Below are 18217 nucleotides of genomic sequence, written 5' to 3' on the forward strand. Positions count from 1 at the left end.
CATCGATAATCAATCCCCGCACCGTTCAGTATCGATATTCAATCCCCGCACCATTCAGTATCGATAATCAATCCCCGCACAGTTCAGTATCGATAATCAATCCCCACACCGTTCAGTATCGATAATCAATCCCCACACTGTTCAGTATCGATAATCACTCCCCACACCGTTCACTATCGATAATCAATCCCCACAGTGTTCAATATCGATAATCAATCCCCACATGGTTCAGTATCGATAATCACTCCCCACACAGTTCAATATCGATAATCAATCCTCCCACCGTTCGGTATCGATAATCAATCCCCACACCATTCAGTATCGATAATCAATCCCCACACCGTTTAGTATCGATAATCACTCCCCGCACCATTCACTATCGATAATCAATCCCCGCACCGTTCAGTATCGATAATCCATCCCCACACCATTCAGCATCGATAATCAATCCCCACACCGTTCAGTATCGATAATCAATCCCCACACCATTCAGCATCGATAATCACTTCCCACACCGTTCACTATCGATAATCCATCCCCACACCATTCAGCGTCGATAATCAATCCCCACACCGTTTAGTATCGATAATCAATCCCCACAACGTTCAGCATCGATAATCAATCCCCACACCGTTCAGTATCGATATTCAATCCCCGCACTGTTCAGCATCGATAATCAATCCCCGCACTGTTCAGCATCGATAATCAATCCCCGCACCGTTCAGTATCGATATTCAATCCCCGCACTGTTCAGCATCGATAATCAATCCCCGCACCGTTCAGTATCGATATTCAATCCCCGCACTGTTCAGCATCGATAATCAATCCCCACACCGTTCAGTATCAATAATCACTCCCCACACCGTTCAGCATCGATAATCAATCCCCGCACCGTTCAGTATCGATATTCAATCCCCGCACCGTTCAGTATCGATAATCAATCCCCACACCGTTCAGTATCAATAATCACTCCCCACACCGTTCAGTATCGATAATCAATCCCCGCACTGTTCAGCATCGATAATCAATCCCCACACCGTTCAGTATCAATAATCACTCCCCACACCGTTCAGCATCGATAATCAATCCCCGCACCGTTCAGTATCGATATTCAATCCCCGCACCGTTCAGTATCGATAATCAATCCCCACACCGTTCAGTATCAATAATCACTCCCCACACCGTTCAGTATCGATAATCAATCCCCGCACTGTTCAGTATCGATAATCAATCCCCGCACCGTTCAGTATCGATATTCAATCCCCGCACCGTTCAGTATCGATATTCAATCCCCGCACCGTTCAGTATCGATAATCAATCCCCACACCGTTCAGTATCAATAATCACTCCCCACACCGTTCAGTATCGATAATCAATCCCCGCACTGTTCAGCATCGATAATCAATCCCCACACCGTTCAGTATCAATAATCACTCCCCACACCGTTCAGCATCGATAATCAATCCCCGCACCGTTCAGTATCGATATTCAATCCCCGCACCGTTCAGTATCGATAATCAATCCCCACACCGTTCAGTATCAATAATCACTCCCCACACCGTTCAGTATCGATAATCAATCCCCGCACTGTTCAGTATCGATAATCAATCCCCGCACCGTTCAGTATCGATATTCAATCCCCGCACTGTTCAGCATCGATAATCAATCCCCACACCGTTCAGTATCAATAATCACTCCCCACACCGTTCAGCATCGATAATCAATCCCCGCACCGTTCAGTATCGATATTCAATCCCCGCACCGTTCAGTATCGATAATCACTCCCCACACCGTTCAGTATCAATAATCACTCCCCACACCGTTCAGTATCGATAATCAATCCCCGCACTGTTCAGCATCGATAATCAATCCCCGCACCGTTCAGTATCGATAATGAATCCCCACACCGTTCAGTATCGATAATCACTCCCCACACCGTTCAGTATCGATAATCCATCCCCACACCATTGAGCATCGATAATCAATCCTCACACCGTTCAGTATCGATAATCAATCCTCACACCGTTCAGTATCGATAATCAATCCCCACACCGTTTAGTATCGATAATACATCCCCACACCATTCAGCATCGATAATCAATCCCCACACCGTTCAGCATCGATAATCACTCCCCACCCCGTTCAGTATCGATAATCACTCCCCACCCCGTTCAGTATCAATAATCAATCCTCACACCGTTCAGTATCGATAATACATCCCCACACCATTCAGCATCGATAATCAATCCCCACACCGTTCAGCATCGATAATCACTCTCCACACCGTTCAGTATCGATAATCCATCCCCACACCGTTCAGCATCGATAATCAATCCTCACACCGTTCAGTATCGATAATACATCCCCACACCATTCAGCATCGATAATCACTCCCCACACCGTTCAGTATCAATAATCAATCTCCACACCGTTCAGTATCGATAATCACTCCCCACACCGTTCAGTATCGATGATCAATCCGCACACCGTTCAGTATCGATAATCTATCCGCACACCGTTCAGTATCGATAATCAATCCCCACACCGTTCAGTATCGATAATCAATTCGCGCACCGTTCAGTATCGATAATCACTCCCCACCCCGTTCAGTATCGATAATCAATCCGCACACCGTTCAGTATCGATAATCAATCCCCACACCGTTCAGTATCGATAATCAATTCGCGCACCGTTCAGTATCGATAATCAATCCCCACACCGTTCAGTATCGATAATCAATCCGCACACCGTTCAGTATCGATAATCAATCCGCACACCGTTCAGTATCGATAATCTATCCGCACACCGTTCAGTATCGATAATCAATCCCCACACCGTTCAGTATCGATAATCAATCCGCGCACCGTTCAGTATCGATAATCAATCCCCACACCGTTCAATATCGATAATCAATCCGCACACCGTTCAGTATCGATAATCAATCCGCACACCGTTCAGTATCGATAATCTATCCGCACACCGTTCAGTATCGATAATCAATCCCCACACCGTTCAGTATCGATAATCAATCCGCGCACCGTTCAGTATCGATAATCAATCCCCACACCGTTCAGTATCGATAATCAATCCGCGCACCGTTCAGTATCGATAATCACTCCCCACACCGTTCAGTATCGATAATCATTCCCCACACCGTTCAGTATCGATAATCAATCCCCACACCGTTCAGCATTGATAATTAATGGACCTCTGGTCGGTATAATTTCTATAATATTGAACACTAATCACTCTGGTTACCCTGCTGCTTATTTCTGTTTTCATTCGGACGGGATGTTGTGGAAATAAAACTGAGTCATCATTGCCTTGCACATCAAGAAAACGATACCTACATAAACTGCAAGTTTGATGACGAGGCTGTGTATGGGAATGCTTCAACTGATCAAGACTCAGGCGCCCTCAGTGTGGGGGCAACACAGATCGAGAGAATCTTTCTAAACTCCAGTTTACCTTCTGAGAATCAACAGGAATCACCCCCCAAATGTTATACATTCCCTTAAAATTTGCTCAAAGGAGAGAAAACCTGGGACAGTCAATGGATTAACTACCAATGGAGGATTCGTGACTTAGACATCGGACTGTGCAAGACTATTTAGTGCTTCTCAAATACATCCTGAAGACAAAATGCAAAATTCTGCAAGGTATCTGCATGAGTCAATTTTTTTTGGAAACTCGTTCTCAGTTTCAGACCTGTGGTGCCAAATTTGTGAATGAGAGACAAATAAGTTGAATTCAGAGTGGAAGGACAGGATGTTTTTGACAAATTAAAAGCATTAATTGTCGCAGTACTGAATTGTGCAAAGTCATTTCAATCGTCTGCAGATGCAAGGGTCATAAAGCAAAAGTTGACACTCCATCCCTCGGAAAAATGAAACAGAATCACCCTATAGTCTATTAAAGGGAGCATCAGAATGGATCTAATCCACTTTTTAACCAACTTCCCGTTGTTAAGTAAAAGAAATCTCCTATGCTCACTTTACAATCTACATGTAATAATTTGTTTACTTAACTCTAATAGGGAACAAATTAACTAAACTACTAACAGACTGAAGAATTCCCCTCTAACTATTCCCAAATAACACAAGATTCTAATATTATGGTGTTCCAATAAATATGAGTCCCACTCATATAACAAAACAATAGAATGTAGTCTCTCAAAATTACAGCCAGGTTACCCGTCATCCAAGAGCATTCTGTATCTTCTCCACTGATCCTTCTGTCAGGAATGTTTTCTCTGTCAGGACTTCAGATGGTATGTGGTAGGAACATGGTAAGTAGATAGTGCTTTCTCTCAGAGCTGAGATCTGTTATTTCTTAGTAGCTGACAGTTAGCTCTGGGGCTCTGTCCAATTGCTCCTTTCTTTTGTGCCATCGATGACATATCAATTACTTACAATAGGATTGAGCTCATGTTGTCTAAACTATCAGATTTAAATTTAATTGGTTTTTGGTAACTAAGCATCTGGTTTAAATCGATTGGCTAAATTTAAAAAGACTATTGTATTGATAAAAACCTGTTGCTGGGCCTTTTAATATAAAACATTTAAATTTGGGCTCTCTCTGTTCCTATAAACTTTGGAGCAACTCAGACACATCTATTTCAGCTCTCAGTACCGAGAAAAACACCATCTTCTATGCACAAAATGCTTTCTCCCCTGTTTTACAATTTTACAATTTCGCAAACACCGAATTCTAACTTCCCATTTCCCAATCTTCAACTACTCTGCCCAACCCAGCAACACAAGCAACCTCAATGCTGGTGCAGTGTTGCCACTGGAAGATGGAATGGGGGTTGATCTCCAGCATCTGCAGTCCTCACTATCCCCTGATGTAAAATTAGTAATATATTGTTATTAATTGTGAACCTGAATCCAAAAGTAGAAGAAGATTGCTTCTAGCTGTCAGTTCTGTGGAAATGATTTTGTCCAGGTATTTTCTTTAATGAAGAGAGGTTGAGACTGAAATACCGAGCAATCTGTTCCAGACCAGTACTGAGATAGTGAGGCCTTGGGGTTGTTTTTTTTTGAAGTTGGAACAGGAGAAGCAGCATGAATAGGCAGTGTCAGGCTCTCACAGAGCCAGGGATTGGGTGTTAGCTTTCAGGATTTGAAGGGATCATGACACTGTTATTCCTCTCTCTGTTAGATGGTAAAAACTGGTGTCTCTATGCTGCCAGCTTTGTGTGTGAGACAATTGATTTTACTGACTCTGCCTTTGCCAAGGGTGTGTTCATACAATGAGGTTATATTGGAACAGTTGCTGTTTTGTAGTTCAATACTCCATTATTCTGTTACATTTTACAATAGAGTTATAAATATAATTATAAATATAGGTTAGGAATTAAGTATGTTTTGCTTAATTCCAATAAGTTAACAAGTCGAATTACACCTGGAACACAGACCCGTACATATGCCTTAAAATAAATATAAATGTTACTTTCTAGACTGTCTCCTTGTTTTATTTGAAGGGAATTTGGTCTGGCCGATAACAATTGTGAAGTTATGTTATGATTTCTGACTTGTCATATGTATTTTTTTAGGTATTGATGTAATAAACCCATGCTCTTCTGCGCAAATTAGCATTTGGCTGTCTCATTATGAGTATATTCAGTCACTGACCACCCGGCTAAACTGAAAGAATGAGAATTATGGTTTTTCAAGGGTCAGTGCCGAGGGAGTGCCGAACTGTCGGAGGGTCAGTGCCGAGGGTGGGCCGCCCTGTCGGAGGGTCAGTGCCGAGGGTGGGCCGCCCTGTCGGAGGGTCAGTGCAGAGAGAGCGCTGCACTGTCGGAGGGTCAGTGCCGAGAGAGCGCTGCACTGTCGGAGGGTCAGTGCCGAGAGAGCGCTGCACTGTCGGAGGGTCAGCACCGCGGGAGTGCCACACTGTCTAAGGGTCAGCGCCGAGGGAGTGCCGCACTGTCTAAGGGTCAGCGCCGAGGGAGTGCCGCACTGTCTAAGGGTCAGCGTCGAGGGCGGGCCGCACTGTCTGAGGGTCAGTGCTGAAGGAGTGGGAACTCTTGGAGGGTCAGTGCCGAGGGTGTGGGAACTTTCGCAGGGTCAGTGCCGAGGGTGCGCCGCATTGTCGGTGGGTCAGTGCTGAGGGTGTGGGAACTGTCGGAGGGTCAGTGCTGAGGGAGTGGGCACTGTCGGAGGGTCAGCGCCGAGGGAGCGCCACCCTGTCGGAGGGTCAGCGCCAAGTGAGCGCCACACATTTGGAGGGTCAGCGCCGAGGGAGCACCGCACGCTTGGAGGCTGAGTGCAGAGGGAGCGCCGCACACTCGGAGGGTCAGCACCGCACGCTTGGAGGGTCTGGGCCGAGGGAGTGCCGCACTGTCGGAGGGTCTGCGCCGAGGGAGTGCCGCACTGTCGGAAGGTCAGCGCTGAGGGAGTGCCGCATGGTCAGAGGGTCAGCGCCGAGGGAGCGGCGCACACTCGGAGTGTCAGAACCGAGGGAGCACCGCACTGTCGGAGGGTCAGCGCCGAGGGAGTGGGCACTGCCGAGGGAGTTGCTACCTCTGCCAGAGGTACATCTTTCAGGATGGGATTTTTTTACTTAAACCCAGTTTGTTTAATAACTCCTGGCTATCCATCGATGTGCAGGCCCACCGGTGAATTGTCAGGATGAGCTTCAACTGTCCCACGTTCCCATCTCAAATAAAATCAGCGGCACATTTCTCCATGAGCGCCTTGTTTGTAATGTTTTCTTCCCTGGAGGAATACCGTGGGTCAAGCCTTGATCCGGCCAGTGTCACCTTGGTGTTTGGGGGATCCTGCTGTGGTTAAACTGGGATCTGGTGTTTCTGGGTTACACACATCCAACCTTGAGGAAAGCTTGGATTATGGAAGTTGATTTCAGAGCAGTAATCCCTTTGTTTGTAAATGTGTGAGAGACCATCGTTGACCCTGAACCATGAATGGCCAATGGTTACTGAGCCCTCTCTCTCTCTCTGTCTGTCCCTTTCTCTCTCTTTCTCTCTGTTTTCTCTCGCTTTTCTTTCTCTCTCTCATTCTCTCGCTTTCTCCCTCAGTCAGCGAATGCAGCTTAACACGTGGCTGCGAGGCTGGTGCAGGAGGGAGGGCTTCTTTCTGGGGAAGGTGGGGCCTGTACATTAAGGACAGGTTGCACCTAAACTGGAGGGGCACAAATGTCCTGGGTGGGAGGTTTGCTTGTGTAGATCAGGAGGGTTTACACTAGTTTGGCAGGGGGGGGGGGGGGGGGGTGGGAATCAGAGCCACATGTCTGAGAGGGGAGGTAGTTGTTGATGGGGCAGTGACAGGATGTAGTGAATCTATCATGAAGGTTTTTCATGTGATGAAACAAAGCAATTGGTTAAAGTGTGTCTGCTTTAACGCAAGGAGTGTCAGAAATAAAAGAGTGATGAACTTAGAGCATGGATCAGTACTTGGGGCTACGGCGTTGTGGCCATAACAGAGACGTGGGTTTCACAGGGGCAGGTTGCCAGATGTTCCAGGGTTTAGAACTTTTAAAAAGAACAGGGAGGGTGGAAAAAGAGGAGGGGGTGTAGCATTGCTACTCAGAGAGTGCATCACAGTGACAGAATGAAGGTTGCTGAGGAAGGTTTGTCTCCTGAGTCAGTATGGGGTGGAGGTTAGGAACAGCAAGGGAACAGCCACCTCATTGGGGGTTTTCTACAGACCCCCTAATACCAGTAGAGAGATCGAGGAACTTATAGGCTGGCAGATTCTGGAAAAATGCAGATGTAGCAGGGTTGTTATTATGGGTTATTTCAACTTTCCCAATATCAACTGGAACCACTTAGTGCAGATGGTTTGGATGGAGCCGTTTTTGTCAGGTGTGTTCAGGAGGGTTTCCTTACTCAGTACGTAGACAGGCCGACGAGGGGAGAGGCCATTTTGGATTTGGTGCTCGGCAACGAGCCAGGACAGGTGTCAGATCTCGCGGTGGGAGGACACTTTGGTGACAGTGACCACAACTGCCTCACATTTCCCATTGCCTTGGAGAGGGAAAGGAGCAGTTACCAAGGGAAGATATTTAATTGGGGAAAAGGAAATTATGACAATATCAGACAGGAGTTGGGAAGTACAGACTGGGAGCAGTTGTTCCACAGAAAGGGCACAGCAGACAGGTGGAGACTATTTAGGGAGTAGTTGTTGCAAGTGATGCACAAATTTGTTCCTCTGAGGCAGGTAAGAAGGGGTAAGATTATGGACCCTTGGATGATGAGAACAGAGGAGCTTCTCGTCAAAAGGAAGAAGGCAGCTTATGTAAGATGGAGGAAGCAAGGATCAAGCACAGCTTTAAAGGATTACAGGCTTACTAGAAAGGAGCTCAGAAATGGACTAAGGAGAGCCAGGAGGGGACACGAGAAAGGCTTGGCAGGAAGGATTAGGGAGAACCCAAATATATTTTACTCATACGTGAGGAATAGGAGAATGATGAGGGAGAAGGTAGGGCCGATCAGGGATAGTGGAGGGAACTTGTGTGTGCAGTCTGAGCAGATAGGGGAAGCCCTAAATGAGTTTTTTTGCTTCAGTTTTCACGAAGGAAAGGGATCTTGTTGTGAATAAGAATTTTGAGGAGCTGGGAGACAGGCTTGACCAGCTCAAGATTGATGAAGTTGGTGTGCTGGAAATGTTGGCAAACATGAAGATTGATAAGTCCCCAGGGCCACACCAGATTTATCCTCAGCTGCTCCAGGAAGAGAGAAAGGAGGTTGCTAAACCGCTAGCGAAGATCTTTGCCTCCTCACTCTCCATGGGAGTTGTACCGGAGGGTTGGAAGGAGGTGAATGTTGTTCCCCTTTTCAAGAAGGGTAATAGGGAAATCCCTGGCAATTACAGACCAGTCAGTCTTATGTCTGTGGTCAGCAAGATTTTGGAAAGAATTTTGAGGGATAGGATTTGTGACTATTTGGAAAAGCATAGCGTGATTAAAGGCAGTCAGCATGGCTTTGTGAGGGGCAGGTCATGCCTCACAAATCTTATTGAGTTCTTTGAGGAGGTGACAAGACAGGTCGACAAAGTTCGAGCAGTGGATGTGGTGCATTTGATAAGGTTCCCCACTGTAGGCTCATTCATAAAGTCAGGAAGTATGGGGTACAGGGAGATTTGGCTATCCAAATTCAGAATTGGCTGGCTGACAGAAGGCAGAGAGTGGTTGTAGATGGAAAGTATTCTGCCTGGAGGTCAGAGTTGAGTGGGGTCCCACAGGGCTCTGTTCTTGGGCCTCTGCTCTTTGTAGTTTCTATAAATGACCTGGATGAGGAGGTTGAGGGGTGGGTTAGTAAAGTTGCAGATGACACAAGTTTGGAGATGTTGTCGATAGTATCGAGGGCTATTGCAGGCTGCAGCGCGACATAGACAGGATGCAGAGCTGGGCTGAGAAATGGCAGATGGAGTTCATCCTGGATAAATGTGAAGTGATGCATTTTGGAAGGTCAAACTTGAATGCTGAATATAGGATTAAAGACAGGATTGTTGGCAGTGTGGAGGAACAGAGGGATCTGGGTGTTCAAGTGCATAGATCCCCCAAAGTTGCCACCCAAGTGGACAGGGTTGTTAATAAAGTGTATGGTGTTTTGGCTTTCATTAACAGGGGGATTGAGTTTAAGGGCCACGAGGTTTTGCTACAGCTCTACAAGACCCTAGTGAGACGACAAGTGGAATATTGTGTCCAGTTCTGGTCGCCCTACTATAGGAAAGATACAGAGGCTTTGGAAAGGGTGCAAAGAAGGTTTCCCAGGATGCTGCCTGGACTGGAGGGCTTGTCTTATGGAGAGAGGTTGACTAAGCTCGGACTTTTCTCTCTGGAGAGAAACAGGAAGAGAGGAGACCTTATCGAGTTATACAAGGTAATGAGAGGCATGGATAGAGACATTAGCCAGAGACATTTCCCCAGGGCAGGATTGACTGGCATGAAGGCTCATAGTTGTAAGATATTAGGAGAAAGGTATAGAGGGGATGTCAAAGGTAGGTTTTATCCACAGAGAGTTGTGAATGCATGGAGTGTATTGCCAGCTGTAGTGGTGAAAGCAGAGTCATTGGGGACATTTAAGTGACTGCTGGACATGCACATGGAGAGCAGTGAGTTGAGGGGTGCGTAGGTTAAGTTATTATATTTTACATTAGGATTAAACCTCGGCACAACATCGTGGGCCAAAGGGCCTGTTCTGTGCTGTACTTTTCTATGTCCTCTCTTTCTTTCTCTCTCTTTTTCTCACTCTCTCTTTTTCTCTGTCTGTCTCTCTCTCTCTCTCTTTCTTTCTCTCTTTTTCTTTCTCTTTTTCTCTCTCTCTCGCTCCATTACAGAAGAACAGCTGAAGCCTCTGTTAATGATTTCCTGAAATGTCCATGCCAAGTTGCCTTGCTAGCTTTTGGCTGGATCGATTTCCAAGTTACCCAACATCTGGACAAAGTGATGACTTTTTTGTTAATGTCCTTGAGCAAAAACATTGAGCAATCGCTGGGATCGAGTCACACCGGGAGTTCAGCTCCCCTCCCCCTCTCTCTGTCGCTCATTGCACTGGGAACAGCTTCTCGAATCATTTAGGGTCACATCAAGCAACCTCTGGGACAGAGACTCTGGAGTCATACTGCACCCTCACCCCGACACCACCTCCCCCCACCCGTGCCTGCAGAAGGAAAAGACTCACAGTCACCCCTGCACCTTTTGGGTTTTTTTGGGATTGTGCAGAGAACAGATGACCATGTCCAGATGGAACCCCATGTCACTGCCATTGCTGTTGGTGCTAACGTCCTTATCCTGTGGTTGTAAGTGAAATCCCCTCTGGCTGTCTCTCTCTCTCCCCCTCCGTCTCTCTCTCTGTCACCATCCTCCGCTCTCTGTCTCCTCTCTCTCTCCCTCCCTCTCTCCCTCACTCTCTGTCACCATCCTCCGCTCTCTGTCTCCTCACCTGCTCTCTCTCTCTCTCTCTGTCACCATCCTCCGCTCTCTGTCTCCTCACTCTCTCCCTCACTCTCTGTCACAATCCTCCACTCTTCATCTCCTCTCCTCTCTCTCTCTCTCCCCCTCTCTCTCTCTCTTTCTCCCCCGTCAGCATCCTCTGCTCCCTGTCTCCTCTCCTGCTCTTTTGCCTCCGAGCTGCTGCTTCTCCAACTCACTGCCTCTCTAAGCTGACTGCTTACTCACTGAGCTACTCTGGGCTCCAGACGCTTGTGCTCTCTCTCTCTCTCTCTCTCTCTCTCCACCCCCCCCCCACTTCTCCCTCTCACGTTGCTACTCTCTCTGCCTCTACCTTTGCCTCTGCCCTGACTCTCTGTCACCATTCTGTGCCCTCTGGTTCCCTGTTGCAGTGGGAAGGGATGGTACACACTGCTGTTACTGAGCAACGGTGGGGGGGAGGGAGGGGATGGTACACACTGCTGTTACTGAGGGTCGGTGGGGGGGAGGGAGGGGATGGTACACACTGCAGTTACTGAGGGTCGGTGGGGGGGAGGGAGAGGATGGTACACACTGCAGTTACTGAGGGTCGGTGGGGTGAGGGAGGGGATGGTACACACTGCTGTTACTGAGGGTCGGTGGGGGGGAGGGAGGGGATGGTACACACTGCAGTTACTGAGGGTCGGTGGAGGGAGGGAGGGGATGGTACACACTGCAGTTACTGAGGGTCGGTGGGGGGGAGGGAAGGGATGGTACACACTGCTGTTACTGAGCATCGGTGGGGGGAGGGAGGGGATGGTACACACTGCTGTTACTGAGGGTCGGTGGGGGGGAGGGAGGGGATGGTACACACTGCTGTTACTGAGGGTCGGTGGGGGGGAGGGAGGGGATGGTACACACTGCTGTTACTGAGCGTTGGTGGGGGGAGGGAGGGGATGGCACACACTGCTGTTACTGAGCGTCGGTGGGGGGAGGGAGGGAGGGGATGGTACACACTGCAGTTACTGAGCGTCGGTGGGGGGAGGGAGGGAGGGGATGGTACACACTGCTGTTACTGAGGGTCGGTGGGGGGAGGGAGGGGATGGTACACACTGCTGTTACTGAGCGTCGGTGGGGGGAGGGAGGGAGGGGATGGTACACACTGCTGTTACAGAGTGTCGGTGGGGGGAGGGAGGGGATGGTACACACTGCTGTTACTGAGCGTCGGTGGGGGGAGGGAGGGAGGGGATGGTACACACCGCTGTTACTGAGCGTCGGTGGGAGGAGGGAGGGAGGGGATGGTACACACTGCTGTTACTGAGTGTCGGTGTGGGGGAGGGAGGGGATGGTACACACTGCTGTTACTGAGCGTCGGTGGGGGGACGGAGGGGATGGTACACACTGCTGTAACTGAGCATTGGTGACGGAGGGAGGGAGGGGATGGTACACACTGCTGTTACTGAGCGTCGGTGGGGGGAGGGAGGGAGGGGATGGTACACACTGCTGTGACTGAGCGTCGGTGGGGGGAGGGAGGGGATGGTACATACTGCTGTTACTGAGCGTCGGTGGGGGGGAGGGAGGGGATGGTACACACTGCAGTTACTGAGCGTCGGTGGGGGGAGGGAGGGGATGGTACACACTGCTGTTACTGAGGGTCGGTGGGGGAGGGAGGGGATGGTACACACTGCTGTTACTGAGGGTCGGTGGGGGGAGGGAGGGGTTGGAACACACTGCAGTTACTGAGCGTCGGTGGGGGGAGGGAGGGAGGGGATGGTACACACTGCTGTTACTGAGCATTGGTGAGGGAGGGAGGGAGGGGATGGTACACACTGCTGTTACAGAGTGTCGGTGGGGGGAGGGAGGGAGGGGATGGTACACACTGCTGTTACTGAGCGTCGGTGGGGGGAGGGAGGGAGGGGATGGTACACACTGCTGTTACTGAGGGTCGGTGGGGGGAGGGAGGGAGGGGATGGTACACACTGCTGTTTCTGAGGGTCGGTGGGGGGGAGGGAGGGGATGGTACACACTGCTGTTACTGAGGGTCGGTGGGGGGAGGGAGGGGATGGTACACACTGCTGTTACTGAGCGTCGGTGGGGGGAGGGAGGGAGGGGATGGTACACACTGCTGTTACAGAGTGTCGGTGGGGGGAGGGAGGGGATGGTACACACTGCTGTTACTGAGCGTCGGTGGGGGGAGGGATGGAGGGGATGGTACACACCGCTGTTACTGAGCGTCGGTGGGAGGAGGGAGGGAGGGGATGGTACACACTGCTGTTACTGAGCGTCGGTGGGGGGAGGGAGGGAGGGGATGGTACACACTGCTGTTACTGAGCGTCGGTGGGGGGGAGGGAGGGGATGGTACATACTGCTGTTACTGAGCGTCGGTTGGGGGGAGGGAGGGGATGGTACACACTGCAGTTACTGAGCGTCGGTGGGGGGAGGGAGGGGATGGTACACACTGCTGTTACTGAGCATTGGTGAGGGAGGGAGGGAGGGGATGGTACACACTGCTGTTACTGAGGGTCGGTGGGGGGGAGGGAGGGGATGGTACATACTGCTGTTACTGAGCGTCGGTGGGGGGAGGGAGGGAGGGGATGGTACACACTGATGTTACTGAGCATCGGTGGAGGAGGGAGGGGATGGTACACACTGCTGTTACTGAGCGTCGTTGGGGGGAGGGAGGGGATGGTACACACTGCTGTTACTGAGGGTCGGTGGGGGGGAGGGAGGGGTTGGTAAACACTGCTGTTACTGAGCGTCAGTGGGGGGAGGGAGGGGATGGTACACACTGCTGTTACTGAGCGTCGGTGGGGGAGGGAGGGGATGGTACACTCTGCTGTTACTGAGCCTCGGTGGGGAGGGAGGGAGGGGATGGTACACACTGCTGTTACTGAGGGTCGGTCGGGGGAGGGAGGGGATGGTACACACTGCCATTACTGAGCGCCGGTGGGGGGAGGGAGGGAGGGGATGGTACACACTGCTGTTACTGAGCATCGGTGGGGGGGAGGGAGGGGATGGTACACACTGCTGTTACTGAGTATCGGTGGGGGGTGGGAGGGGATGGTACACACTGCTGTTACTGAGGGTCGGTGGGGGGAGGGAGGGGATGGTACACACTGCTGTTACTGAGTATCGGTGGGGGGTGGGAGGGGATGGTACACACTGCTGTTACTGAGCGTCGGTTGGGGGAGGGAGGGGATGGTACACACTGCTGTTACTGAGCATCGGTGGGGGGGGGAGGGAGGGGATGGTACACACTGCTGTTACTGAGGGTCGGTGGGGGGGGAGGGGATGGTACACACTGCTGTTACTGAGCGTTGGTGGGGGGAGGGAGGGGATGGTACTCACTGCTGTTACTGAGGGTCGGTGGGGGGGAGGGAGGGGATGGTACACACTGCTGTTACTGAGGGTCGGTGGGGGGGGAGGGGATGGTACACACTGCTGTTACTGAGCGTTGGTGGGGGGAGGGAGGGGATGGTACACACTGCTGTTACTGAGGGTCGGTGGGGGGGAGGGAGGGGATGGTACACACTGCTGTTACTGAGCGTTGGTGGGGGGAGGGAGGGGATGGTACACACTGCAGTTACTGAGCGTCGGTGGGGGGAGGGAGGGAGGGGATGGTACACACTGCTGTTACTGAGGGTCGGTGGGGGGGGAGGGGATGGTACACACTGCTGTTACTGAGCGTTGGTGGGGGGAGGGAGGGGATGGTACACACTGCTGTTACTGAGGGTCGGTGGGGGGGAGGGAGGGGATGGTACACACTGCTGTTACTGAGTATCGGTGGGGGGAGGGAGGGGATGGTACACACTGCTGTTACTGAGTATCGGTGGGGGGAGGGAGGGGATGGTACACACTGCTGTTACTGAGCGTCGGTGGGGGGAGGGAGGGGATGGTACACACTGCTGTTACTGAGCATCGGTGGGGGGAGGGAGGGGATGGTACACACTGCCGTTACTGAGCATCGGTCGGGGGAGGGAGGGGATGGTACACACTGCCGTTACTGAGCGCCAGTGGGGAAGGGAGGGAGGGGATGGTACACACTGCTGTTGCTGAGCGTCGCTGGGGGGAGGGCGGGAGGGAATGGTACACACTGCTGTTAATGAGCGTCGGTGGGGGAGGGAGGGAGGGGATGGTATACACTGCTGTTAATGAGCGTCGGTCGCGGAGGGAGGGGATGTTTGTGGGTGTGGGGACTGCTTTGTCCCTGGATGGTTTCGAGCTTCTCGAGTGTTGTTGGAGATGCCCCCTTGATTATCTAAATATCAATTATCCAAATGTTGTATTATCCAAAAAAGGTCTCAGGGTCCCGATAGAAACATTACATCAGAGGTGTTCCCTACAGTGATTGTGATTTTTGTTTTCATGATTACAAATGAAACTCAGCTTACTGAACCACTGTCGAGAACAGTCCTGGATATCGAAGGGATTCCAGGCACTGTCTCCAAATGACTGAGTGCCCACCCTCTCTCTCTCTCTCTCTCTCTCTCTCGCTCTCTCTCTCTCCCCCCCACACTTTCTCTGGAGTTCTTGACAGGGTGAACCCTAAACAATCCTTCCCCAGATATTCTCTCCAACATTGAGAGTGTGGTGCTGGAAAAACACAGCAATTCAGGCAGCATCTGAGGAGCAGGAAAATCGATGTTTAGGGCAAAAGCCTACCTGATGAAGAGCTTTTGCCGAAACGTTGATTTTCCTGCTCCTCAGATGCTGCCTGACCTGCTGTGCTTTTCCAGCAATACACTCTCAACTCCGATCTCCAGCATCTGCAGTCCTCACTGTCTCCTAATCTTTCCAACACTGTCCTGTACATGGGAGAGTGGGAACATGTATGTGTGTGTATGTGCGTGTACGTACGTGTGTGTGTACGTACATGTGTGTGTTTGTGTACGTACGTGCGCTATGTACATGTGTGTATACATGCATGTGTGTGTGTGTACGTACATGTGTGTGTACGTGCGTGTGTGTGTGTACGTACATGTGTGTGTGTACATGCATGTGTGTATACGTGCATGTGTGTGTACGTGTGTGTGTATACGTGCGTGTGTACGTGTGTGTGTATACGTGCATGTGTGTATGTACGTGTGTGTATACATGCGTGTGTGTATACGTATGTGTGTGTATACATGCGTGTGTGTATACGTACGTGTGTGTATACGTACGTGTGTGTACGTACGTGTGTGTGTATATGTACATGTGTGTACGTATGTGTGTGTGTATATACGTGCATGTGTGTACGTATGTGTGTGTATATGTGCATGTGTGTATGTATGTGTGTGTATACATGCGTGTGTGTACGTACGTGTGTGTATGCACGTGTGTGTACATGTATGTGTGTGTATACATGCGTGTGTGTGTATGTGTGTGCACTTGTGTGTGTACGTACGTGTGTATACTTGCGTGTGTAAGTGTGAGTGTGTGCGTACATGTGTGTGTACATGCGTGTGTGTGTGTGTACATGCATGTGTGTATGTACATGTGTCTGTATACATGCGTGTGTGTACGTACTCATCCCACACAGACTCCAGACCACCTTTAAACCAGCAGAGTTCGGACCCAAACAGGACAAACAGTACAGACTACAGATTCAAAAACACCAGCAACAGTTCTCCTTCAAGTTCCATTGCTCCACGCTTGCAGCAATGCGCCGGCACCTAACCTCTCTCCAGTCAGCCCTGCCCCAGCTGAGGGCCACACTCTCTCAGAATTGCAAAGGACCCACTCTGTACTACATCCTCAGGAGAATTCATACTCTCAACAAACAGTATTTCAATTCCATCTCAAACATCAAAAACTGTAAGTGCAACAAACTTTTATATACCCACCTCCATAACCAGCACTCCTCAAACATTCCAGAAGATTCCCCCAGCCTCTGGAACTGCTCGGTCGCCATTAGCCATGTGGCTGGTACAGCTACCATCCCCACGGTGATAGATGATGTCACTTCTGCCCCCATCATGGCCGCTTCCACAGCCACTTCTGTCCCTCACAATTCCTCATGCACCACACGTGACATCACTTCCGCCCCTCACATTATCGCTGATGTCACACGCTCAGTGACTTCCGCCACCCCTACTGCCGTGTTTGCTACCACTTCTACCCCCCCACCAACGCCATGTCTGCTGACAGCCCCCCCCCACAGATCCCACTGTCACTATCCCCGCCCCCCAGAACCCCGAGGGGAACATTACCCCAGCTCATGACTCCACCCCCATTCCCCCCACCATCACACCCACTCCAGTTACTGGCTCTGCCCCCACTCCCAGCTCCACACCCACACCAGATCCCAGCTCCCGGCCCTGCCGAGTTTTCACCATCCCCCCAGACCGCCCACTCACTGAGGACGAACGATCAGTCCTCAGCAAAGGACTCACCTTCATCCCCCTCCGCCCACACATCAATGAGTTTGATACATGCTGTGACGTCGAATAATTCTTCCGCTGCCTCTGCCTCTGAGCTTACTTTGACAATCAGGATTCCCGTCCACCTTCTGAGGATTCCTTCGCCCACCTCCAACACACTGCATCCACCTGGACACCCCGCGCTGGCCTATTACCTGCCCTCGACCTCTTCATTTCCAACTGCCGCCGGAACATTAACCGCCTCAACCTGTCTACCTCCCTCCCCCACTCCAACCTCTCACCCTCACAACGCGCAGCCCTCCAATCCCTCTGCTCCAATCCCTACCTCACCATCAAGCCAGCGGATAAAGGGGGCGCAGTGGTAGTCTGGCGCACTGACCTCTACACCGCTGAAGCCAAACGCCAACTCGAGGACACCTCTTCCTACTGCTCCCTCGACCATGACCCCACCCCCCTTCACCAAACCATCATCTCCCAGACCATACAGAACCTCATCACCTCAGGAGATCTCCCACCCACAGCTTCCAACCTCATAGTCCGGGAACCCTGCACTGCCCGGTTCTACCTCCTTCCCAAGATCCACAAGCCTGACCACCCTGGCCGACCCATTGTCTCAGCATGCTCCTGCCTCACTGAACTCATCTCTACCTACCTCGACACTGTCCTATCCCCCCTAGTCCAGGAACTCCCCACATACGTTCGAGACACCACCCACGCCCTCCACCTCCTCCAAGGTTTCCGTTTCCCCGGCCCCCAACGCCTTATCTTCACCATGGTTATCCAATCCCTCTACACCTCCATCCACCATGACCAGGGCCTCCAAGCCCTCTGTTTTTTCCTCTCCAGACGTCCCCAACAGTCCCCTTCCACCGACACTCTCATTCGTTTGGCCGAACTGGTCCTCACCCTTAACAATTTCTCCTTTGAATCCTCCCACTTCCTCCAGGCCAAAGGGGTAGCCATGGGCACACGTATGG

At 50.8% G+C, this 18217-nt stretch overlaps 1 protein-coding gene across 1 annotated transcript in view; it reads left to right on the plus strand.

Annotated features, from left to right (window-relative positions):
* The first annotated feature begins 10497 nt into the window (after positions 1-10497).
* The window catches only part of LOC140458823 (transcobalamin-1-like), a 40089-nt gene continuing 32369 nt past the window's right edge, over positions 10498-18217 (plus strand). Inside the window, exon 1 of the mRNA XM_072553477.1 lies at positions 10498-10769. Coding sequence (XP_072409578.1) covers positions 10700-10769 — 70 coding nt within the window. The 5' untranslated portion in view covers positions 10498-10699. The remainder of the gene's footprint in view (positions 10770-18217) is intronic.

This window comes from Chiloscyllium punctatum, chromosome 34, assembly GCF_047496795.1.
Source record: "Chiloscyllium punctatum isolate Juve2018m chromosome 34, sChiPun1.3, whole genome shotgun sequence".
NCBI classification, from domain to species: Eukaryota; Metazoa; Chordata; class Chondrichthyes; order Orectolobiformes; family Hemiscylliidae; genus Chiloscyllium; species Chiloscyllium punctatum.